This window comes from Heptranchias perlo, chromosome 7, assembly GCF_035084215.1.
Source record: "Heptranchias perlo isolate sHepPer1 chromosome 7, sHepPer1.hap1, whole genome shotgun sequence".
In the NCBI taxonomy this organism is placed as follows: domain Eukaryota; kingdom Metazoa; phylum Chordata; class Chondrichthyes; order Hexanchiformes; family Hexanchidae; genus Heptranchias; species Heptranchias perlo.
This window is the reverse complement of record NC_090331.1, coordinates 84395440-84422341: the sequence shown is the minus strand read 5'-3', so window position 1 is coordinate 84422341 and position 26902 is coordinate 84395440. Positions and strand designations below refer to the sequence as shown.

The 26902-nt window shown below is 42.4% G+C and overlaps 1 protein-coding gene across 2 annotated transcripts in view; it reads left to right on the top strand.

The window, feature by feature from the left end:
• The window catches only part of LOC137323918 (double-stranded RNA-specific editase 1-like), a 271806-nt gene that overhangs the window by 167946 nt on the left and 76958 nt on the right, over nucleotides 1–26902 (top strand). For both annotated transcript variants that reach the window (XM_067988003.1, XM_067988004.1), the window contains one exon: nucleotides 26217–26300. In XM_067988003.1, coding sequence (XP_067844104.1) covers nucleotides 26217–26300 — 84 coding nt within the window. The remainder of the gene's footprint in view (nucleotides 1–26216; nucleotides 26301–26902) is intronic.

Here is a 26902-nt window from a genome sequence, read left to right as displayed (position 1 = left end):
GTACATATCAAAAAGTTCAGTACAGTCCGTGCTGGCTAATGTTCAGAACCACCAATTATAGCTGGGGTGAATATGGTCAGTTCTAAGCACATTCACAGATAAATTGTTTTTGTTAATCTTGAATAATTTCACCTTTTGCTTTTAACAGTGCTGAGTATGAAGTACTGTTTTACTTGGCAATTTGCTTATATCCAATTTGTATATATGTGGATTTCCTGCTCCTATACTTCATTGAAATATTTCAATATTTCTGCTGTAGGGCATAATCAAGGGTAAGTAGAGTCGATTACATTAAAAAGATCACCTTGGGAAAAAAAAGATTGTTAATGCATTTCAGACAGCTTGTTCCCTGTGCGTTCATGCATGTACTGACCCACTGTGCATTTTCCCAGTTTTGCCTACAGTCATGTCATTTTTCAAAGACTGCATTTGGTAAATGTAAGAAATTTGACCAAGCTCTGCAGCCAATATCACTACTATTAAAAACATTTAACTAGAATCGTAGAACAAATCTCATTCAATTAAGTTATTTTAGGAAGACGTTTTCTTTGATGCCTAAAAATAGGGATATCTCAGGCATTATACCTGTAAAACACAAGAACGTTTTGAGTCCTTTTTTAGATATTTTATGATATCTAATAATCATGACCAAAAATGGAGTTTTCCCAACTTTTGTTAATTGCACAAAAATGTTTTTATATAAGTGAAGAATGATTACTTTTTAAATTCATTATTTATTATGAGGCTTTGAAAAAGTATTGATGATATCCCAATGTCAGAATATTCAGTAGCATTCCAATAATGTAAACTACTGAAAAATATTGTAAACAATTTTACAACACCAAGTTATAGTCCAGCAATTTTATTTTAAATTCACAAGCTTTCGGAGATTTCCTCCTTCCTCAGGCAATTGTTTTACTCACTGAAGAATTATTCCTACTTGGATACATGAATGCATTTATTTTCAATACCATTGGACTGTCGAGCCTTATTTTGACATCCCTACATGAGTGGGACAGCAGGTATGAAATAATTATATTCTACCTCCTTGTTATGGAATTTCAGTTTATTATTCTGTCTTTGATTAAAACATATGGCAAGCCATTTAACCATCTTATGGCACCAGCTTTGTCAAGGGCATGTTGCAGGTTCCTAGAAGCATCACTTGTGATTAAAGCCACTTTGTTAATTCGGACTACACTCTGAATTAATAAGAGTACTGCAAAGTGAAAAAGAAAAGTCTTGCAGTTCTGAAATAGATCTTAAAGCTTCTCTTGGAAGAGGTTCACCAATGTGATTTGATTCATCATTTATGAGACTGAGCGCAGCCAAGGTGATAAAATAGCAAAGTTGCCAATTGGTAACCTGGATACTGGCCATTCAACCAGAACTGAGGTGAAATCCAAGGTTGGGCAAATTTGTGACCAGTATTAAGAAAAAGTTGTACAGGCCTGTAGCCGTGATACCTTCCCCAAGCTGCACAAGCCAACTCAGAACATGGCTTGGTTGATGTCTTTGACCTGATATTCTTGCAAACATTCCCTGTTCATGCTTTCTCCTTCTGATCTTGATCTGCTTCTCTGTAGGACCCTGAGTTGTGTCTGCACAGAGTGGAATTGTTTTCAACATTCCTTTACTCAGAATTATATTCCAGTAAAACTGTTAAGTGTTCCCCAACCTCCCCATCAAAAGAATCATGGAACTATCCTATTTGTATGTGGAAGTTGAAGAACGGCGATACATTTAACTTGGTTTGTGAATGCGTTTATATAGCGTCTTTCACAACCTCAGGATGTCCCAAAGTGCTTTACAGCCAATAAAGTACTTTTTGAAATGTAGTCACTGTTGTAATGTAGGAAAATATCTAAGTATGAAATTAACCAGCCTCAAGTGATAAGAATTCCCATGCCCTTATGTTTTCTTTCCCTGCCCAAGACCTCGCTGTGTGGAACTTATTCCCAGCTAAAATTGTTAATGGTGTGTTTAATGTTTTTTTTAAAAAAACTGGTTAAACAGCAGTTCAAGGTTTTGGACATAGCCAGAGATGATAAAAGCTTCCAAAGAACATCATATCTCCTGTATTGCTGGGATCATGAAATTGTCACCTACAGAAAGCAACTAGCCATTTTTGAATCATGGAAGTTCTGTGTGTAAATAAGTTGGATAGGGTCTTTATTTTAGGGTGGCTTGTACATGGTCTGCAGAAAAAAAGAAAGAACTCGCATTTATATAGCGTCTTTCACGACCTCAGGGTGTCCCAAAGTTCTTTACAGCCAATGAAGTACTTTTACTGTTTTAATTTAGGACAGGCGTGTCACTCCAAATGGTCATTTTTGATCCAAGTTTCCTTATGTAAGGTATTTCCAATGGATTATCGATTCCAATTTAGTCTTATGAAGGAAAACCAAATATATCAGTCCTCAAACTTTCCATTTTCAATTTTCATAAAACACTATTCAATTAAACATTCATGTTTCAAACGTACCTATTTGTGGCCATTTCTACAGATCAAAGTAGATTTCTCAGGTGTATTCCCCTTTTTAAAAAAACTTTCAGCAGTCAATACTATAATTGCTGATTGATGCTGGAAGACTACTACTGGTTAGTTGTCCTGAATTTGTTCATACAACACATTGTTTAAGAACTGATTTACCCACTGTGTATCAGTAATGCTGTGTATCAGTATTCTAATTCTCATTGGTAAGCAATGGGTTTGTACATTATGTGACATAATTCTAGTGGGGAAACTCTCAAAAGGTACATACGTTTCTGGAGTGATGATTGGTACTAACTGGATATGAAACAGTGAGATATTTGACATTACTAAAAGGTCACGTGCTCTGTCACTAATGCACAGAACTGTCAGAACACTTCAGCTTCTACATATCTTTTAAGGATGTGATGAATCTAAAAATTAACATGTTGCACACCAATCCTCTGGCTGGAAATCTACAGCAAGTAACAAAAGAATGAGTTTGCTTTTGTGGAAGCACAAGTATTCCATTTCTAGAAGCACTTCTAAATTGAAATCTGGATTAAATTGGTGATCACTTAGCTACATTCGGTTGTGTGGGTATTGGTAGGTTCAGATATTCGAAGCATTTTATTTTTAGGATTCTCATATAGACAGGCCAGAAATTGAGTGTTTTTGACCATCAAAAGCCATACAAATACACTTAAATAAATGAAGCTTCAATTTGTTTGAAAACGCTTGGTATTGTTCACTTACCCAGTAGAATGGGTGTAATTCTTTTCTCTCTCTTTCCAACCTCCATATACAAATAAAATCTTCTGTGTGGGGGATGGTTAGAGAATCCTGTATTGTTGCCCTCCTTTTCAAAGCTTTGTACACACTCTGCAGTCTTAATCAGATGACCACTGTGGAATTGACACTCTAGATTCAGACCACCTACATGGCAGGCATGTACACAATGATCTGTTAACCAGAACTTGTGTCGGTCCAATTGCTGTAGTCCACTCCTGACCTTTCTTCTCCACGCGAAAACAACTCCGACGATCACTCTCTCCCACAACCACCTTCCTCACCCAAGGGTAAACATGAGGAGCTCAGAGACTCAATTTCTAAAGTCAAGGTCATCTGGCTCTTCACCTATCCTCCCATCACTCTTCACAGCCCCCCTCCCAACCCAGACCCTATAATTTGCAGCTTCTCCATTGCTTCCTCGTCTTCCATTATCTAATTCAACTCCTCCAAGTCTCCTGAGACCTATCCTGAACCTGCTACTTAAAGGGCAGGTGAATTTCTTCTGGGCCTCATGGAAATGATCTCCAAATCATACCTTGTTCAACCTCCATACTCAAGCACTTGGCCATGATTGAACACCTCACTCTCCATCACCCTTCCGCTTCTTCCTCAAGATTGTCATGGCTTATTGTCTCTCTTTCCCCCCAGCCACCCCCTCTCCCCACATAGGTCGCCTGGAGTTTCTTTCCTTCTATCCTCATTCAGTAACTTCTCATCCTAGAATCATAGAAATTAAAGCATAAAAGGAAGCCATTTAGCCCATCGCACTTGTGCCATTGCTAACTATTCTAATCCAATTTTCCTTATTTTTTTCTCGTTGAATTACATAACCAATTTCCTTTTAAATTATGTTCTCGTCTCCATAGCCTCTTGCGATAAAGCATCTCATATTCTAATAACCCTCTGTGAAAACTATTCTTCTAATTTCCTCTTTTGTTCTTCTGGATGTATTCTTAAGTATATCCCCCTTAAACAATTTATCTAGTGCAAACAATCCATTACCATTTGCCTTCTCAAAACTTTTCATAATCTTGAAAACCTTTTGTTAGCTCCCCTCCCACCTTTACTTCCTCTGAAACCACCCCACCCCTCACCTCCACCAATTTTTTAAGCCTTTCTGGGTGTTTGGGTGGGGCATGTGATTGAATGTGTAACTGGGCTGGATGGCGTCAGGGAGAGAGGAGGCTTTGCCCTGAGTGAGCCAGGTTTTGATCAAGCTCAGGATGTAACTGTACTCATCCAGGATAAGGCCATGAGTGGGGGAGGGCTGGTTATTGAGAGATTGGACATTTTGTAAGATCATTTTGGAGAATCGCGGGCAGCTGGGGTGTAGGAATGTCTTCTGGAGGGGATGGAGAAGAGGATGAGAAGGAAGTTGGAGTAGTTTGCCTCTAGATCATAGTGGATTGAGTAAGCACTGGAAAAGGATCGAGAAATCCTGGGTGGCTGCTCCAAGCACGCCATGGAGGGAGGCTGTAGGCCTATCTGGAGGGAAAAGTGTCCAGGGTGGTGGCAGCACAACAGCTCAGTGGAGGAGTTGTGAAGTTACAATGTTGTCAGTATAAGTGTAATATAGGGAACATTGCAGCAGATGTCGGCCATTCAGCCTCTCGAGCCATTCAGTTAGATCATGGCTGATCTCCATTTACAGATGGGTCATGAATGCTTAAGTTGGAGCTTTGATTTTGAAAATTTGCTGAGGCCTGCTTAGAGATTGAAGTGTGGATCCTGTCTGTTCATTTACTACTGTGGAAAAGAGTAGTTCAAATCTCTGAAGCCATCATCTCTAAAGTAATGGATTAAAGTATTACTAAACATTGCTAGATTGGAGTTCAAAACTCTGCCAGACATCTGATAGTTTAGTGTCCATCATAGTGGCTAGTCAAATTGAGAAGAGCATAATAGCAGAATTGGGTTCTTCAGGTGCTACAATAGATGGGTACTTGGTTCTTTTTGAGAAATTCAATGCTAAATTGATATTAAAATCTACAATGTCACTGCTTTTTAAAAAATAAAATTAAATGAAAATCTTGCTCGCCAAGAAAAAAAGCGTTCTCCCATGAATTTCATGGCCTATCCTTCAGGTGGCAAAGGAGCAGGTTCATCCATTCCTCCCTTGCTCTCCTTGTGACCTGTGATAGAGTGGTGTTGGCTGATGGCTGGGAACTGATCACGTGCACCTTGGTTTGGCAATGGGGTGTAACACAAGTATTTCCAAAAGAGATGGATTTTGAAAAGTGTAAAAAGAGCATTCTGTAGATGAAATGTGAATAGCAAGGCTGTATTTGGAAAACAGATGAAGTCGCTAGCTCTGAAAATGAATTTGACAGGATTAATGTTATCAGTAGCAATTGGGAGTGGGGGAGTGATCGGGTTTGCAGGGGAGTGGGAGAGAGGTGAGTCGGTCAGCACAGCTTAATATAACATGATCACAATTCAGTATGCAGTACTGATATGAATAGAGCATTTTTTTAAAAAAAAGCAAACTGAATGTCAAACTTTGTACTAAGAAAATGTTTGTGTCGATGCAAAGGGCACTGTGGAGACACATGCAGGTCGGCATTTAGACAACATGGCTACTACACAGTGTATGACAGTTTTAAAAATATGCCTTTATTGAAGGAGTTGCTGACCTGTGTCCAATTGCACCATTATTTTTCTGTTCTGTGCTGTAGATGACATGCAAACTGACAGCACTTTGATTAACTGTGTTTGAAATACAGTACAGTCCAACTTATCACCGCATCTGTAGACAGCAGTTGAACATGCTGCCTAAAGAGAGGCTCCATATAAAAAATATAGGCTTTGTGAAGATGAACAATTTTGGATGTAATTTAATGGCTGAAACTATTATCAAGGAATTCTGCCTATTTGAGTGATATTTTCTATTATCTTGCGGCCTTCTCCACTGTCTGTCAACACACACGATAGTGGTTTTATGTATTTATGGTCGAATGTACATCAGTCAGGCATGCCTAACAAAGGGATTTGTTTCAATGTTTAACATAAAACATAAGAAATAGAAACAGGAGTAGGGCATAAGGCCCCTCGAGCCTGCTCCGCTATTCAATAAGATCATGGCTGATCTATCTTAACTCCACTTTCCTGCCCTACCCCTTGATTCCCTTAGTGTCCAAAAACATATCGATCTCAGTCTTGAATATACTCAATGACTGAGCATCCACAGCCCTCTATAGTAGAGAATTCCAAAGATTCACATCCCTCTGAGTGAAGAAATTTTTTCTCATCTTGGTGCTAAATGGTCCTTATCTTGATACTATGACCCGCAGTTCTAGACTCTCCAGCAGGGGAAACAACCTCTTAGCATCTACTCTGTCAAGCCCTCGAAGAATTTTATATGTTTCAATGAGATCATCCCTCATCCTTCTAAACTTCAGAGAATATAGGCCCAATCTATTCAATCTCCCCTCATGGGACAACCCTCTCATCCCAGGAATTAATCTAGTGAACCTTCATTGCACCCCCTCTAAGGCAAGTATATCCTTCCTTCGGTAAGGAGACCAAAACTGTAAACAGTTCTCCAGGTGTGGTCTCACCAGAACCCTATATAATTGCAGCAAGACCTCCTTACTCTTAGCCTTAATTGCAAGGGGGTTGGAGTTTAACACACCATTTGCCTTTCTAATTGTTTGCTGTACCTGCATGTTAACTTTCTGTGATTCATGTACAAGGACACCCAAATCCCTCTGACTCCCAACATTTCTTTGTGTCTCACCTTTTATAAAATATTCTGCTTTTCTATTCTTCCTACCAAAGTGGATAATTTCACATTTCCCCACATTATATTCCACTTAATTATATCCTTCAGTTCGCTGTACAGGAGCAAAAGACTTAAATTACTCCAGGTCTCTGCTGCAGCATCTGTAACCCTTGACTTCAGTGCAGATGATAGCTAATACAAATATAGGATCTATATCGTAAGTGATTTGAGAACTGCACTGGCACTTTTCACAGCACAGAATCCGGAAGCTATAATTCTGTGGAGTAGAAATGAGCAATTCTACATGAATCGGGAATGGATTTGGATGAAGAGCAGGATGACCAAATGGATTTTGCATCATTAAGAAATATAAAATTTGAGTTGTTTTTGCATAAGTGCCTTACTATTAGATGCAATGTTTTTGTTTTAAAGCTTGCATATAATTCCAGAAATCTTGTTGTCTTTGCTCGTCCCAAATTTATTCACTGAAACTTAAATTTAGCTGAAATTTCCAAATAGCCTTCAGCAGATTTAATTGTTAAATGTATATTTTGTAGCAGAATTTCTGTGGATTTGTATAATTAAAGTAATCCCAGTTCTGACATTTTAATATTTTTTTATCATTTAGGTGCATCTTTATGAGCCACAATGTTTGTTTAAATATCATAATTATGATTCTATTGCAATTATAAACTGTTGATTTTAGTACAATAAAGCTCCCACTTCTCTATCTCGCCCATTGTGTTTAATTGTAATGTATTGTGTTAACATTTTAAGCAACAGTATCTTTATTGTAATTACAACCCCTGACCTCTGTATGTACTCCGCACAATGATGCCTTTATCAATCAATAAAATACACTGTGCAGTTAATTAAATTAGAGTTAGACATGAGCTTGCTAGGAGCTATAACAGATTTCCTTTCATTGGCCTTGAATTTGCTGTCAAAATAACGGCGATGCTAATGGCGCTCGCTGTTATTTATGCGCAAATATTACAGCGACTTCAGGCGAGGGCAGATGCGCGGAAATCCACAAGTTGCTGTCCAAGATGTGCAGCTCTGCGAAAATGGTATCTCACTGTCTGCTTCAACATTGAAAATTGTAAACAATTTTACAACACCAAGTTATAGTCCAGCAATTTTATTTTAAATTCACAAGCTTTCGGAGGCTACCTCCTTCCTCAGGTGAACGATGTGGAAATGAGGAAGGAGGTAGCCTCCGAAAGCTTGTGAATTTAAAATAAAATTGCTGGACTATAACTTGGTGTTGTAAAATTGTTTACAATTGTCAACCCCAGTCCATCACCGGCATCTCCACATCAACATTGAAATGCATTGAACAGTATGAAGTTCCTGCATTTGTGCGGTAGATACAAACTTGCCGCAGAGAATTAAGGCTTATCCATTTCAGTCTAAGTACCCTTTTAATGACGTGGTAAGTGTTCATTACTGCCAGTCAATCTCTCTGGCACTGAAAATTAACTATTACAAGGGTGGAGTCTCATTCCTTCAAATAATTTTTAAAAAACTTTTCCTTTCTGTCTCTTCTTTCCTCGCTCTTAATCCAATCTTTCTTTCCCTCTCTAGTTCTTTCTGTACCTGATTTGACATTGAATTCACCCAATCTAACTTACACTTCAGTCCTTGTGCTGTTTATTTCACAGTCCTTCAGTCTGATTGGTTAAGGAGATACACATTTGCTTGCCCTGTTCGCTGAGGTCCCAGATGCCCTGTAGAGGGCGCCGTGCCCTTTCTATCTCCCACATCCAGCAACTCGCTGCCCAAAATATCATGGAAATTCAACGGACGAGGGCAAGTCTAACGGCGGGTGCTGTTTGTTCACTGGTTACAGCAAATTCTGGTCAGTGTATGACCCAATAGATTGAATTACAATATTTTATATTTTTCTTTCCACATTGGTATAATTTTACCAGATCAGTAGTTAAAATATTCATGCTCCATAACATTACATGGCTGCAGAACCAGAGATCCCTCACTGTCAGTACATTACTGAGGTTAGTCATATCTCATGTCACTTTTCACACTAGCTTTGTACTTGTTGCACTGTTGGGGCTAGCTCAAGCATTTTTTAAAATTCTGTGCCAAATTTTAGCTACATCACCTCACCTTCCTCCCCCCCGCCCCCCCCCCCCTCACCATTTCTAAATGGAGTGACTATATTGTAGCAGGTCTGGGGTAGGATTTTGTATAATTGGCATTTGACATCTCAAAAACAAGGGCCTTGATCATAACTCCGAGGTTGGAAGAGAGCAAGCAGTTGGGTGGGGGGAGATTTGCAGACGGGACAGCTGGAAGTACGGGTTTTCCGTAGGTCCTGCTGATTTTTATGGCAGGACCTGTTTTCAACAAATTTCCCGCCCGACGCCAGCCAAATTGACAGTCTGGCCAACTGTCGGGCTGGAAAGCAGCCCAGGAGCAGAGATCGGAGGTAAGTCCGACATTGCGGTTTGGTGGGGTGGGTGATGGGTGGGCTGATACAGGTATTAAAAATAAAACTTTACTTAAAATTGAGGCAAGCAGCCTCCTTAAAATATTTTGGTAACCAACCCGCCTCTGTTAAAACCAGAAGTGGGTGGGTTGGGGTCGAGTTGCCCATTTAAAAAAATTTTAACCCCTGTCCTGGCAGGTCAAAATTATCCCCATGATCTCTTTAGAAACATAGTAAACCACAGGACCACAGATAGATAGGGTTGCCAAAATCTGGTTGGAGGCATTCCTGGAGGTTTGATCCTGTGACGTTCTGACCACATGACGTCTGAAAATGTTATTGCATTTACCTTAACGGTTGGGTCCCCTGTAATTGAGTACCTTTGCTCGTGGTTTCGTACCGGCAGCTCTTGTGGGAGAAGTTCAAGAATTAGGAGGCCATACATGAGCAGGCGAAGGGGGGAAACTGAGGGCGAGGCAAGGGGGGAAACCGAAGGTTAGGGAGCAATTCACAGAGGGGAAACCAGAGGTGGGAGGAATTTTAATTCCACCAGGAACGAATAATAATACTGGTAACATTCCGATTGCTCTCATAACCAACAGTAATACAATAACTCACTAATTACTGGTAGTAATAGGTGTAATGCCTTGATATCCTACCTGTAACTCAAAGTAATCCTATAACCCATTGATATTTACTCTGAAACTAAAGCCAGAATCCCGCTGCACTGCTCAAGGTGCGTTCAGGCTCCCCAGTCGGTGCCACTTTTAATAGGACCGATATCTCTCCCTAACTCCTTGGACTCTAGTTTGGACTCTGGTTCCGTGTGAAAGTAACAACGCTGAACTGGGAACTTCAGTTAGACCTGATCTGTACTTGGACTTGTCAAAACTAACCGGCACAGACCGACCTGAACAAACCGAGAGATGGCACAAAGGGCAGTGGGCTTGGTGTTTGGGGCACTTCTCTCAGGGCACATTGTCCTAAACTCAGCTCAGCACCAACATTTCTGAACCCCTCCCTGGACTTGGACTCAATAAAGGTGGGTTTTCATAGAATGATAGAAATTACAGTGCAGGAGGGGGCCATTTGGCCTCTGGTGCTGGCGCTCTCTCCTGTCACCCCATTGCCCCCAGATAGTTTTATATTCATCCTTTTCAAATATTTATCTCATTCCCTTTTAAATGAAGTTCTCATCTCTCTCTACCTCAATAGCCAGTTATGGTGAAGCACCCACCAGCTCTCTCCACTTATGATCTGCTTCATTATCTGAGGAATTACAAATCGAGCTAAACACTGCAGCCATCAGCGAACAGCCCCACTTCTGACCTTATGATTGAGGGATGGTCATCAATGAAACAGCTGAAGATAGTTGGACCTAGGACACAGCCCTGAGGAACTCCTGCAGCGATCTCCTGGGGCTGAAATCATTGGCCTCCAGCAATCACAACCATCTTCCTTTGTGCCAGATATGACTCCAGACACTGTAGAGCTTTCCCCCGATCCCAACTGACTTCAGTTTTACTAGAGCTCCTTGGTGCTGCACACGGTCAAATGATGCCATGATGTCAAGGGCAGTCACTCTCATCCCACCTCCTGGAATAAAATCTTGCTAGGTTGAAGGTCAAAGGTCGATTCTGGAGGTGATAAAGGCATGGGTGAGGGTTTCAGTGGCAGATGTGGGAGGAGTGAAGATGGGTAATTTACTGGAAGTGGAAGTAAGCAGTCTTTGTGATCGAAAAGACATCGGGTTGGAAGCTCAGCTCTGGGTGGAATAGGACGCGGAGGTTGCCAACAGTCTGGTACAGCCTGATATAGTGGCCAGGAAGGGGGATGGAATCGATGGCAAAGGTACGGAGTTTGTGATGATGGCTGAAGACAATGGCTTTGTTCTTCTCAATATTTAAGTAGAGGAAATTGCAGCTTACCTAAGACTAAATGTCGGACAATCAGTCTGGAAGAATTCTGTTCTTTATGCCATATAGCACTACACTACGCCCATGTGAGCTATATTCATTAAACTATTGATTGCAATCTGTGCACTGTATTCTCCATATCTTTGTCTTTATTTTTATGCTCCAAAGTGAATGTGCCAAATTCCATTTCTTTTCCTCCTTCCTCCAAACCACTCGCAACCCACAAAGGACCCTTGTAATAATTCCTAAAAGTAAAATCAAGTTGTGAAAGTGGCTTTTTACTGGTTCACTTTTTGTGCAGCACAGCTGTGTGTGTGTATATAAAACTGTTGGACTATAACCTGGTGTTGTAAGATTCCTTACAGCTGTGTATAGTTTGTAAAGCACTTGCAAGCGGAAGTGAGATTAAAGATTGATGCTCACCTTCTTGTCCCCTTTAGGAGGATAAGGGGCTGAGATAAAAGGTGCTAATTAGCTGGTGTTTGCTTTCATTCAAAGGACAGGCTTGTGTATGCTTCATATCTTACCTAACAAACCAGTCACTGCAACATGTCTGCAAAGGCGTTTTGTAGCTAACTACCTTAAGAAACCTTAAGTCATGATGTGGAGATGCCTGTGATGGACTGGGGTGGACAAATGTAGGGAATCTTACAACACCAGGTTATGGTCCAACAATTTTATTTTTAAAATCTTGTGATTTTATAATCTTGTGATTTTAAAATAAAATTGTTGGACTATAACCTGGTGTTGTAAGATTCCTTACATTTACCTTAAGAAACCACAGTGCTTGATAAGGAGCTGAGGCAATTGTTTCCATTTTCTTTTTAATATGAAGAAAGCCTTTTGAGCACAAGTGGAGTGTTCAGGCTGAGGGCATTGGAATTGTATATGAAAAACATTAATTGGGCACACCATTTAATTGGGAGATTTAGCTTAATTGTTGTGGAGTGTTTTTGTCAATGTATAAATTTTAAGCTTTTTCCCCTCGTGGGTGACAGACGAAGGATGTATAATGTTTTGAAGTTCCAAATCGTTGTATTCCTATTGCATTGGTGTGCTTACATACTGCATTAAGAGGTGGAATGGCACAGGTTTGCACATGATTTTCCCCATTAGACAATCTATTAATGGAGTTAGAAAGTCTGGGAGGGTTGCTTCTTGTTCCAAGTACTCCACCAAAGGTTTTTTTTCCTATTTTGAATTCTCTCCTCTCCTCTCTCCTTTCCTGAAGTGTACCGTTGACAGTGTATGGTACAAGTTCCTATCCTGTACCTAACCTAAGTGCCCGTTACTTCTTGTGACTTAGACTGTCCAACCACAGGGGACATCACAGCAAAGCCAGATCCTCTCCTCTCCCAGTGTCTGCAGTTCCAAGGGTTGCTAGATAATGATTAGAAACAAAACCTTGCACATATTTTTCCAACCCATGGGTGCTAAAGACATTGTACCATTTCCACCACTGTCCTGACTGAAATCAGCAATTCCGGCAATGTTTGTTTTACAAACAGTCTAAAAATAATTTGTTACTAGTTGGGGAAAAAATGGAATTCCTTCCCTGACTAAGATCTGTCATTCCATGTCTCCTTCCCTCCACATTGGTCTGGTGATACTCCCTTTAAAAGATTCTATGTTCTCTGCCTCAACTACCCAGCGGAAAAGATTTTCATACTTTGACAACACAATACCTGAAGAAATGTCTCCTAACTTCTTTCCTCACTCCCTTAGTGAGAGTTTTAAATTGATGACCCCCATCCCCCGTACCAGCCCCCACCAGAGGAAATAATACTGCCCTATTCACGCTATCAATGGAGGTTACAATTTCATGCTGGGCTGAAGCCTCCTGAACTTAGGAAACCATGCTATTAGCTGGTTGGGTTGCATTCATAGCTGTTTTTTTGTGTTCTAGTGGTTGAGTGACTTTGGACTGACTGCTAGGCCTGTGCAAGTTGCACCCCCGTTTTCTTTTAGCAGCAAATCGTGGAAAAGTAAATTAAAATAACCTAAAAACAATTGAGCAGCTCCAAGCTAAGTATAAATGTAGGAAAGTTTAAACTTTGTTTAAAAAAAAATTATTGTTATACAGTTTGGATCCTGCACTAAGATGCAACGCGCTCTTTAAAATACTATGTTTCTGTTCTTGCTTTCCAAGAACATACTAGTTCCACAATAACTACAAATTCTTGGAGTAAGCCATTCAGCCCCTCAAGCCTGTTCCGCCATTCAATTAGATCATGGCTGATCTGTACCTCAACTTCATTTACCTGCTTTTTTTTATTGACCATTTTTTGTTCGCTCAGTACCTTGTATTGATTGATACCTTCCAAGATGTTAGCTACTGTTTGGATGTTTATAGATCGCTGGCATGTTATACCTTTCATTTAAAAAATCACAAAAAAATGATCTTGTGTTATTTTATGGCCCAAGGAAGACGAGTTTGTAAAATGAATAATGGAGTTCTACCTCCATCGTTGCCACCTCTGTGGTAGATAGCTTATTGGCCCTGTAAAAGGTCTTTCTACTCATTACACATCTGCTTGGACAATCCTGAAACCGATGTCCAACATCTATATGTGTAAGGTATCACACAGAGTTACCTGTAGTCTTTTACTAAACACTTCTGTTAAGACTTTGCAGCTAAGGCTAATTGTGCCTTTTAGATCTATCATGATGTCCGGTGCTTCTACCTTTCCCGTCACCTGCCTGCTCTCATGCAAGGGTTTCCTTCCTCCTAATCAAGGGTTAGCTCTGAAATTGGGGCATAACATGGGCTGATGTTATCTGCTGTTGGTGTGTACAAACATCAAATACATTGCAAAGGGTGTCGTCACCTTGTAGATTCCCCAAAATGTTGAATCCAATCTGCCTCAATTCCAGCGATTTGTGGCGGTTGCATCATTTTGAAGGATGAAGATCCTACCAGATGAGCAATCTTTAGTTCTAAGAACTCTTAAGTTTCAGTAAAATTCCAGCAACTCTTGATGTGATATATGAACAAAAAAAGCGCTGCTTGAAATTTCTCCACTGATGATGATAGCAGCTCTCAATAAGTGGGGTTATGATTTTTTTTTTGCCTGTGTAGATGAATTTACATTTAGGCTAGATATAGGAGGAATTATGTGGCAATAGTTGGACAGAACTTGTAGACTAAGAATATTCCCATGAATTGCAGGGAGTATTGGTCAGTTTGGATTCTTTATAACTTGCAGATGTGTCCTAACCCCAGTGACCGCAGAGCACCACCTAGTGGTAGATTTCAAGCGCTCCCAGATACTGCTCAGGTTAAATTTAGCATATTACTCCTCGTTCCTCCATCAAGCATTACTCGATCAGCTTAGATGCCCTGTCAAATAAGTCATATATAACCTAGTATGGAAGCAGGATAGTGGTCTCTTTTCTGCATCCAATGAAGAGTGAGAGAGAAATGATTTGTGGAGACTGGTTTCCATCAAGCATGGAATTAGACATTGTGCTGATCCCGGCTTATGTTGCTGAGCAGCCTGGAGATACTGCAACATTGTGGCAGTCACTTCTCAGTCCTTGCAGTTTCCTGTTTTCTCCCACACCCGAAGACATGATACTGTGTTTATTCACTTTGAAAGGTAGTGTGACTCCTCCTGGGATTCAAACAGAAAATCTTTATAGCACTGAGCTACTCGATACAGACTCCACATTGCCTTAACCGCAACTTCCAACATTTGAAGAGCACATCCTGTGGCATCAGTACAATAATTTAGTTTTCCGTATCAACCATCCTTTTGACCATTCTGAATTAGACTAATAAATTAATGCTACTTTGTAGATAACCCTGTGCTGTGTACTTGTGCCTTTTAATTTATATCATTTATAATGACATTGTGGCCATGAGTATTGTTTGTATTTCATGAAGATGACATCCCAGTTAAGCCACCAAGAGAAAAATAGTTTCTCTGTTGCCACCAAGACCAATAAAAATTTACATCAAAGTTTTGTCATTTTAATTTTCATACAAACAGCATACATTAAGCACAATTAGTTAAGAATATTCCACTTGTCGTACTGACTATAACTCTCAAGCTCACTTGTGAGCAATTACATCTGTCGACTTGTGGGATATAAATTATATTCTCTGCTCCTCCTTATACGTGCCCCATGAGAATGTCCACGATTTCTTGAGCAGATAGACTGCATTGTGATGATGGGTTACCATTTTATTAAATAGCCTCGATTATTAATTTAGTATTTGTATTTTTACCACTAGCTCTGAAAATTAGCCTCCAGTCTGTTCGCTTTTCTGACCTATAGTGTTACAGATTGTAAACCACATGGCTAACGTAAGTGAGGCGTCTGATTGTCCATTAGAGACAAGACCTTCAACCCTTCGATCTGGGCTAGATTTTTTTCTAAAAACTGCATTCTTTATTTAGTAATTTGCACTGGTAGCATAAAGTGCACTCCAGAGTGAATGTGGAAATATTGATTCGATGAAAACAAGCTCAAGCTTGTGTTGGAATGACAGGTGGATATGGTGTCGGTCCCAGTTCACATATAACTGGTGCCAGGAATAGGTACAAAAGGTGAAGCTCTTAATACACACAGGCAGCTGAATGTGCAGCTCACAGCTGGGCAATTTGTAACTGACATATAGATGGTCTGACTGCTGAACCTCAACTGCTCATTTAATCGAAGTCCATAAGGTTCATTATCATGCTGTAAATAAGCTGTGGACAAGGCAAAAGATGCCATTGTTAATTTGTTTGGCACTTTTGGATGCAATTTAAATGTGGATTGAAAGCATAACTTTCCACAAGTTTTATAATGTGTTGAAAATATGGATATTTTTACACTTTCTTGAGTAAAGGTTTTGCACCATGCAGGAGCTGACTATACTTGATCTATTTGCAATCCAGTGGAATTAGCATTCTAAGTCGTTTTAGGATGTTTGAAAGAGTTAGTCGATTTAATCTTGATGCAAACCTCATTCGGTTATGCTTGAGGGGAAAAAAACTATTGCAGTGATAGTTTCAATGGTGCTAACTTAAAAGAAATGGTCCACTTTATAAGTGACCGAGTAAACACTTGAGTGACCTAACCAGAATATCTACATTGTTGCAATGAAAAGTATAACAAACTCAAAGCTTTGTTTGTTTCACTGGGATACAGAACTGAAAATTCAACTACAAATCCCCTGCTCCCTGCCCCTAAAATTAGAGCTAATTTTGAAGACTTGAGATCGATAAATTGTTGTTACAACGGCACTTTCAAATTCCCAACTGTCTAGCCCTTGGCCCTCCATTCACCATGACATTTTTGCAGCTATCAATCTGCTCAATCACACCCTCACCTCCACCTTTGATGCCCTTGTCCCCATTAAAACCATCACTTTCTCTCACCCTGGTCGCTCCCCCTCATCTCTGCTCTCCAACCCAAGGAACACGGACTTGAACGTTTATGGCAGACAACTGGTTTAGCCATTCATCGCCAGATCTGGCTGGATCACATAAAGCACTGTCAGGTCCTGCTCTCCTCTGCCAAAACTGCTCACTATTCCAGGATCATCCTGAAGTGCAAAGATAACCTCTGGCTTCTCTTCACTACAAACCGTCCTAAAACCCCGCTCCCCTGCCCCCTCCACCCTCACTTCCAACAAGTGCAAGGAGCTTATGGACTTCTTTCTTACTAACATTGAGACCATCTGTTCAGCTGCTTCTGCCGCTTCCCTCCCTTCCCCTAGCCCACCAAGCCATACTTCCCCTAAGGTTCCCTCTCCCCTAGCCCTGAATTTGCACCTTTCTCTAGTTTCCCTCCTATCTCCCCTCATGTCCTCTCCCAGCTCACCTTGTCCATGAGACCCATCTCCTTCTCCCTCGATCCTATTCCCACCAAACTGCTGACCACCCAACTTCCCTTCCTGGCCCCCATGTTAGCTGATATTGTTAACAGTTTCCTCTCCTCAGGTATTGTTCCCCTCCCCTTTAAATCAGCCGTCATAACCCCCTCCACAAAAACCCACCCTTGACCCCTCTGACTGCAAACTACCTCCCCATTTCCAACCTTCCTTTCCTCTCCAAAGTCCTTGAACATGTTGTTGCTTCCCAAACCCCTGCAACTCCATGTTTGAACCCCTCAAATCAGGTTTCCGCCCCTGCCACAGTACTGAAACGGCCTTTATCGAAGTCACAAATGACATCCTATGTGATTGTGTTAAACTATCCCTCCTCATCCTTCTCAACCTGTCTTCAGCCTTTGACACGGTTGACCACACCATCCTCCTCAAATGCCTCTCCTCCGTCGTCCAGCTGGGTGGGACTGCGCTCGCCTGGTTCCATTCCTATCTATCCAATCGTGGCCAGAGAATCGCCTACAATTGCTTCTCTTCCCTCTCCCGCGGCGTAACCTCTGGCGTCCCCAAGGATCTATTCTTGGCCTTCTCATTTCTCATCTACATGCTACCCCTCGGCACCATCATCTGAAAACACTTCAGATTCCACATGTACGTTGACGACACCCAGCTCTACCTCACTACCACCTCTCTCAACCCCTCCAATGCCTCTCATTTGTCACGCTGCTTGTCCGACATCAAGTATTAGATGAGCAGAAATTTCCTCCAACTAAATATTAGGAAGACCAAAGCCGTTGTCTTTAGAACCCGCCACAAACTCCGTTCCCTAGCCACCGACTCCATCCCTCTCCCTGGCCAAATGTCTGAGGCTGAACCACACAGTTCACAACCTTGGTATCCTATTTGACCCTGAGATGAGCTTCTGATCACCAAGACTGCCTACTTCGGTCTCCGTAACATAACCTGTCTCCGCCCCTGCCTTAGCCCATCTGCTGCTGAAACCATCATTCATACCCTTGTTACCTCTGGACTCAACTATTCCAATTCTCTCCTGGCCTCCCATCTTCCACCCTCCATAAACTTGAGCTCATCCAAAACTCGACTACCCGTATCCTAACTCGCACCAAGTCCTGTTCACCCGCCACACCTGTGCTCGCTGATCTACATTGGCTCCCAGACTGGAAATGCCTCGATTTTAAAATTCTCATCCTGGTTTTCAAATGCCTCTATGACCTTGCCCCTCCCTATCTCTCTAACCTCCTCCAGTCCTACAACCTTTCGAGATCTCTGCGCTCCTCCAATTCTGGCCTCTTGCACATCTCCGATTTTCATCGCTCCACCGTTGGTGGCTGTGCCTTCAGCTGCCACGGCCCTAAGTTCTGGAATTCCCTCCCTAAACCTCTACTACTTCTCCTTTAAGATGCTCCTTAAAACCTACCTCTTTGACCAAGCTTTTGGACGTCTGACCTAAAATCTCCTTATGAGGCTCAGTGTCAAATTTTGTGTGATAAAGCTCCTGTGAAGCGGCTTGGGATGTTTTACTATGTTAAAAAGGCGCTTTATAAATGCAAGTTGTCGTCGTCGTTGTTAGGTAAGAGTATCCAGGGATATGGAACAAAGACTGGTAATTGGAGCTAATACACAGATCAACCATGACCTAATTGAATGGCGGAACAGGGTCGAGGAGCTGAATGGCCTACTCCTTTTCCTATGCACAAAATCTTTCCATTTCCTACGCCATTTACTTATTCTTACGACGCCTCTGAGTGCGATTGCTAACTAATGTCATATTTGAATAGTTTTGTGTGGTGAACCCATGCCCTCTGAGTAATTGGTATTGACTCTCCAAACTACTCCTTCATTTTCTGTATCCTCCATCCTGCCATTGTGTTGTCACGACAGCATTCATGTGATCTATTCCTCTCCTGTGCATTCAAATCTTGGGGTTCAGTTCATTATCCCCAATTGTCATTGTATTTCTCACGACGTGAAAGTGTTCTGTCCATTCAATAGCCTTTTCAATGTTGAGCATATTCAGTAGATCAACTGACTTTTAAACACTGCTCCAAATTTGGGTGTGCTTTTACCGTATCGAATACAACAACTTGCATTTATATAGTGCCTTTAATGTAAAAAAGCATTCCAAGGTACTTCGTGGAGGCGTGATAAAAAAAAGAAAGATGCCGAGCCAAAGCAGGAGATATTAGGAGGGGTAACCGAAAGCTTGGTCTTAAGTGGTGGGTTTTAAGGAGGGCCTTGAAGGAGGATAGCGCTGTGGAGAGGCAGAGGGGATTAGGGAAGGAATTCCAGAACATGATGCCTAGGCAACTGAAGGCAAAAGTCGGTGGGGACACACGAGGTCAGAGGAGTGGGGGGTTAGACATCGGCAGTGAGAAAGCCATGAAGGTATTTAAACACAAGGATGAGAATTTTAAATTTGAGACATTGGGGATAGGTCAGCAAGGAGAGGCAATGATGGGTGATCAGGACGGTGGGGGATAGAATATGGGCAATGCATTTTTGGATGAGCTAAAGTTTACAGATGGTGAGAAATGGGAGGCTAGACAGAACAGCATGGAATAGTCAAGTCTGGAGGTAACAAAAGCATGGATGAGGGTTTCAGCTGCAGATGGGCTGTGGTGGGAGTAACAGCAGGTGGAATAGGTGGTCTTTGTGATGGAGGATATGGGGTCAGAACTTAGCTCGGGGTTGAATTGGACTCTGAAGTTGCGAACAGTCTGGTTTGGCCCAGACAGTGGCCAAGGAGGGGGGTTGAATCGTTTGCAAGGGCACGGGGTTTGTGGTGGGGGCCGAGAAAGATGGCTTCCATCTTCCCATTGTTTAGCTGGACGAAATCAGCCTATCCGACTGGATGTTGGACAAGCAATTTGATGGTACAGAGGCAGTGGAGAGGTCTAGGGACATAGTGCAGAAGTGGGGCTTTGGTGTCATCAGCACACGTGGGGAAGCTGACTCCATGGGCCCGATATTAGCACCCGCTATCGGGTGCGTTCCTGGTGGGGGGGCTACGAAAATCGGGGAATCCCGGAGCGGGTCGGGAGCCTGGCTCCAACCCGCCCACTTCTGGGTTCCCCACAGACGCGCTGGCGTGCGCGCGCAGCCCCCGCATGTGGGACTCCCGCAGGCAATTAAAGCCGGTGGGGTGCCACTTGACAGTATTTATTGTGGTATTTCAGGTCGTTAACAGACCTGATTAAAGGAATATTTCAGGAGGGGTGGGATTTTACAAACAACTGGGACTATTTCCCGTACTGGGGGAAACACTCCCAGTTCAAATGGACGTGTTGCAGCTATCAGCCTGTGGCAGCTGCAAAGGTCCATTTGACAGGTCGGTGGGGGGAGACCCTCACTCATTGTAGGAGGCCACTCTGTCACTTTGGACAACATTTGGCCTCTACCACCCTCCTCCTAACAATAAAATTCACTAACTTGCACACTTACCCCGGGGTCCAGAGACATGTACCTACCTTGCAGACCCCCTTAGATGTATATCTTCAGGATGGGGGCCGCCGTAGCTGCAGTCATGTCCTCCTCAGAGGGCGAACAGCATCACCAGCCACGCCGGCCACCTCTGACACGTGGAGCTCCACAACACAGTGCTGCGACACATCCACCTGCACAGCAGGAGGGAGGGCAACCACAGAGAGAGATGCTTCGCAGAGGGCACTACCCTCGCCACAGGGTCCACAGACCGAGGCTCAGCTTCCTGGACCTCTCTGAGCAGCAGTGCACATGGAGGCTCAGAGTCACTCGACATGTAGTCGTGGACATCTGCAGCCTCCTTCATGCCGAGCTGCTCCTGGCTGGCCCGAGCACCATCTTCTTACCTGTCGCTGTCAAAGTCACCACTGCCCTCAACAACTTCTCCTCCGCATCCTTCCAGGGTGCCACCGGGGACATCGTCGGCATCTCTCAGTCGTCTGCACAAAAGAGCCCTGCAAATACACCTACACCCACTCTGCAGTGACACAATGGGTGGCATCAGGTGTGGGTCTTCATTGTGATCCTCAGGCAAGGGCATTATTGCACAAATCAGACAAGATTCACAAAGACGTGGCAGTAGTGGTGCCAATATAATATGTGATGTGAGTTGCTCAGAAATTAAATAGAAGTAAAAACCATGACAAACCCTCAAACACCCTAGTGCATCCCCTTCATGCTCACGACACGTTTGCCTTACGCTGCCTACTGCACATATGTGATGCATGCCCTGTGGCTGCAGCACAGGTAGTGGCAGGTTGAGTGAGGCTGACCGTGAAAGAGATGCATGAGAGGGTGAGTATGAGATAGAGCCATGAGACTGTATGAGGATTGGGTTGAGTGGTAGTAGTGGGATGAGTACTGGCGAGGTGAGTAAGTGCAGGTAAGATGAGGATGAGCTTTGAGTGGGTGTGAGGGGTGATGTGATAGAGTAGTGTTGGCAGTGCAGAAGGAGATGTGGGGTGGGGGCGGTGATGTGGCAGACGGAGTAAGTGTACTCACTTTGGCTGACCTACTTAGGTCATTGCAGCGCCTCCTGCACTGTGGGCGATATGTTGGTGGTGCAGGTGACCTCTTCTGCCACCTCAAGCCAGGCCTTCTTGGTGGCAGAGGCAGGCTGCTTCCTCCCGCCCGCCGGGGGGAAGATCTCTGTCTTCCCCCTCACCCCATCCAATAAGAGCTGGAGTGAGGCATCATTAAAACTGGGAGCAGCCGTCCCCCTGGGCTGCTCCATGCTGTAATTTTTCCTATTTCTTGCAGCATCAGTCAGTGGAGGATTGCCCCTTTAAATAGGGCTCCTCCAGCTGACAGACCTTACTGCGCATGTACAGTCCGCCCGCCGCGCAGATCAGCAGTGGGGAACCCGGGGAAGACCAGATAAGTGGATCCAATTAGGCTGCGAACCCGCAGCCCTCCTAATATCGAGCCCCATGTCTGCGGATAGTATCAGCAAGGGGCATCGTTTAACTGAAGGAGGTGGGGGACAAGGATAGATCCTTAGGAATCTCCAGAGGTAACGGTGCGGGGGCGGTAAGAGAAACCATTGCTGGAGATGCTCTGTCTATGGAAGAATAGGTGTGATTAGAACCAATTGAGAGCGGTACCATCGAGTTGGACAGTGGTGGGTGAGAGGTGCTGGAGGAGGATGGAGGTCTGACATGGTCAACCACACATGATGACCTTAGAGAGGGCATGGGGGAATTGGGAGTGAAACAATGGAGAGTTGTGGATTCAAGGCAAGGGCACGTTGGATTGTGATGTACATTATAATTTAGCACATCATTTTACTCCAGCTGGTTAAGCTTAAGGACCACTGTAAAAGTATAGTACCATAGCTACTGATGAATGTAGATTCAATTGAAAAGGCAGCTGGATGAGTTTCTGGCTACGGCTGATATTACTGCATACAAAACATAGGTGGGCAATCATAGAATGTCATTCGGCCCATCAAGCCCATGCCGGCTCTTTGTAAGAGCAATCCAATTCGTCCCATTTTCTTGCTCTTTCCCCATAGCCCTGCAATTTTTTTTCCCCTTCAAGTATTTATCCAGTTTCTTTTTTGAAAGCCACGATTGAATCTTCTTCCACCACCCTTTTAAGGCAGCGCATTTCAGATCATAACTACTCATTGTGTAAGGAAAAGCTTTTCCTCATGTCGACTTTGGTTCTTTTGCCATTCACCTTCAATCTGTGTCCTCTGGTTCTCGACCCTTCCGCCAATGGGAACAGTTTCTCTTTATTTACTTTATCTAAACCCTTCATTATTTTGAACGCTTCTATTAAATCTCTGAACCTTCTCTGCTCTAAGGAGAACAATCCCAGCTTCTCCAGTCCCTCATCCCTGGAACCATTCTGGTAAATCTTTTCTGCACCTTCTCTAAGGCCTTCACACCCTTTCCAAAGTGCAGTGCCCAGAACTGGACACAATACTCCAGTTGTGGCCGAACCAGTGTTTTATAAAGGTTCATCATAAGTTCCTTCCTTTTGTACTCTGTGCCTCTATTTATAAAGCCCAGGATCCCTTATGCTTTTTTAACTGCTTTCTCAACCTGTCCTGCCACGTTCAAAGATTTGTGCACATATACCCCCAGGTCTCTCTGTTCCTGTACCCCCTTTAGAATTGTACCATTTAGTTTATATTGCCTGTCCTCATTCTTCCTGCCAAAATGTATAACTTCGCACTTCTCTTTGTTAAATTTCATCTGCTGTGTGTCCATCCATTCCACCAGCCCGTCTATGTCCTCTAGAAGTCTATTACTATCCTCCTTACTGTTAACTACACTTCCAAGTTTTGTGTCATCTGCAAATTTTGAAATTGTGCCCTGTATACCCAAATCCAAGTCATTAATATATATTAAAAAAAAGCAGTGATCCCAGTACTGACCCCTGGGGAACACCACTGTACACCTTCCTCCAGTCTGAAAAACAACCGTTCACCGCTACTCTGTGTATACCCCATGGTCACTCTGATCACCTGCCACTCGTTTTGGTCGCTTAATTGCAGCATGACTACGGGACAGGCTCGATAGACCAACTGAGCTTTTCCTGTCTGTCATTATCATAGGTTCCTACTATATTTCTCTGTTCAATAAATTTAAGTAAAAACCTACGTCACAGTTTAGTGAAGTGTTATTTAGATGCCTTCAAAGCTGAAGAAGATCACCTGAGGGCAGATGATAAAACTAGTAAGTCTAAATAAAGTAAGGGTTCTCTTTTCGATCCCTAGGCATGCTACACATTTACAGAAATGATGCTTTGTTCTTTTAAGGCCACAAAGTCTAATTGTTATTGAGTAAGCACTGGGAGAGATCAGAATTTAATTGCTCTTAATGTTTCTGGTCACAACCCTGGCCACCTTTGTTTTTAAATGTGGATTAGTAAATTTTCTAAGATTAGAGATTCTGGCACCTGTGTACTTTGTTTTTTGAGACACTTGGAAGAGGCAGGAAAGCTTTTTTTAAAAAAAACAAAGAAATTTGAGACTCTTGAAATGTGATAGAGAGGTGCAATGGATAGAAAATATGTACGAGATATAATGCTTAGGATTTTAGATATTGTTTATTGGACAGAGTAGCTGTCATACAGCAGGTGTTGGATTTCCTTATGGCCAGTGCCAGATATCCTGGCACATATCGTGGCTGCAACAACTATGCAGTGCCCTTCGTGGAGATGAAGGCCTCAGAGCACTTTACAAGGAAAGGAGGCTGAGCAGGAAATGGGAAAGATTAAAGGGGGAAACACAAAATGGTGGTGACATTGTCCAGAGTGGTCTTTGGAAACTGGAATTGAGGGATTTGAACGGAGTGTGACCGCATAGGTGGGTGTGGAGCTGGATGGCAACATGGTATTCAAGGCATTTGGGAGTAAATGTAGAGCTGTTCCAAATGCAGAAATTTGATTTAACTTTTAAAATGAGCAGGGAGTTGTTATGCACTAGTCAAGGAAAGTGCCCAATTCCTCTGACATTATGTTAATCTCAGGTATGTTTATCTTAGGAATTTATTTATATACCAAAGCTGTTTTGCCATCCTCCGAAATTATTTTTTTTCTCGTCTTCAAATTAGTCCTAGACCAACATGTGCCAAGTGAAGATACCACTGTTACAGTGAGCTTTCTTGCGCATCAAAGTTCTCTAATTTTTTCCAAGTGTATCCTGTGCCAGGCAGATCGACGCATGCTATCTGCTGATAATATTTATCTTCAGTTCTATTTAAACACTCATTTGTGTGAAAAGTTTGCTTAAGGTAGAGTGATGGAAGCTCAGTATATTGGTTTCTTCATGTGATGGGCTTTGAAGATTTTTGTTTTTATTTTACTGTCCTATTGCACAGCTTCTCTGAAGGTAGTCTTATTTGCAGTTGCAATTTTTATCCCTAACAATTGAAATGTGATTTAATTTAAACCTCAATTTAACTAGCCTCTTTATTTTGGTGTGACTTTAAAGCTTTTTCTTATCTAGGTGGAAGTTCTGTTTAAAAACTCCATATTGTCACCAGAGCCTCACTGATGGCACAGTGCATCGGAATGCTGTCTTTTCACCTCTGACCTGGGCGTAAATCTATTTGAAATATCAAAATTTCTCCGGAGCTGTTAGGAGTCAAATAAACTTGGGTAGTCAGTTACCTTGTCTACAATTAAGCAATTGAACAATGGTAAAATTCAAGTAAATTAACATGGAGATTTGCATGTTAATTTACTTGGATTTGGCTACAGCTTATGAGTAAAACATTTTCTTCCCTACCATCCCCTTCATGTGTGCATATATCCTGATCTCCAGTTTCCACAAGATTCACTTAAGTGCTCGAATTAACTACATGTGAATTCTCAAAAACACTCATTTGTCTTGACCACATATACTTGAAAGATGATTTAATGCATCTGCATTAGCTTATTTTAAGCTGTTTTGTTTTCTCAATTCTGATTTTGTTGGTTGTCCCCATGAAGATTATTAAGATGAAAAATGCTACCCTATATGGATATGAATACTATGGAGCAGGGGCAATGGTTGGGGAGGCACGGCCCATGCTCGTTTTGCTTGCTGGCCGCAACATTGCGAAATAAACTACACTGAACTGATCTTTTTTGAATAATAAACAGGATTTGCCCTATTCCAGGTGGGCATGAATTAACCTCCTTCTACATGCATGTGTTTTGCTCTTTTCATCAATACTCAAGATTCACTGAATTTCACTGGCTGCACACATGACTTCACTTCCCCTTTCCCACACAAGCATTGTCAGTGAGACAATGAATTCCACTCTCTTTTTCCCCCTCCAGCAGGATTTGCTGTATCTATATAGACAAACACTGGTTTGTTCTCTCTTTCCTTTCCCTGACTCATATCCCTGACTCCTTGATTATTCCCCAGGATGCACATACACACAATTTCTCCCTCCATTACACAGTTGCTCTGATACTTGTGTCCGAACCACACATGTAATGTTACTTCACTCTCCTTTTCAGTCTCTCTTGCACAGTTCTTTGTAATATTTGCCTGACCAACCAAGAAACACAAATCTTTCATGATGATTTTTATTATCTTGCAGATAAATCACTTGGCTACCAGCAGTTAAGGAGCCAGCAGAAGTATTTCGACCTGGATGTGGATAATGAGGATGGTGAAAACATGAGTAAGAGTGCTGACCATTTCAGGTTATGAGCATGGGACCCATTGCTGACCATTTTTATTACATATCCAAACTGTGAATCTGTTTAAATTGCAAATCCATTAAGATACTGCACTGGGCTGCTTTATTTGTTTTGATGGACTGGTGTGTCGTCACCTTTTCAGATTTTACCAGTCGCTACAGTGCTTGTTAACAGTAAAGTAAGACGTGTTATTGTACATTTTCATACAGACTTGGATTTTAGATGGTACAAGCGCAAAGAAGAGTGAAAAATAGACTCATACGTTCAAATTTTTGATGAAGTCAGTTAGTTTTGGGCACTGCCCGTGGCCAGAAGTTAATATGGACCCAGTTCTATTCCTCCACTCCCGAGTGTTTGATTGAACACAGCTGTACACTACGGGTCTGAAATCTCACAAGTTCAGGCATTTACATCCACAATGTGCGCTTTCAGCAGCAGTGACAATAGGAGGTAGATCCCTGAGTGGCGCAGATGGGAGGGAATGTGGCGAGAGGGTAAAGGCCAGAAATTGCATTGGGGAAGGGAGGAGAATTCCAGCATTAACTGGGGTTGGAAGGGCAGGAGGGGTGGGGGTGGGGAGTTC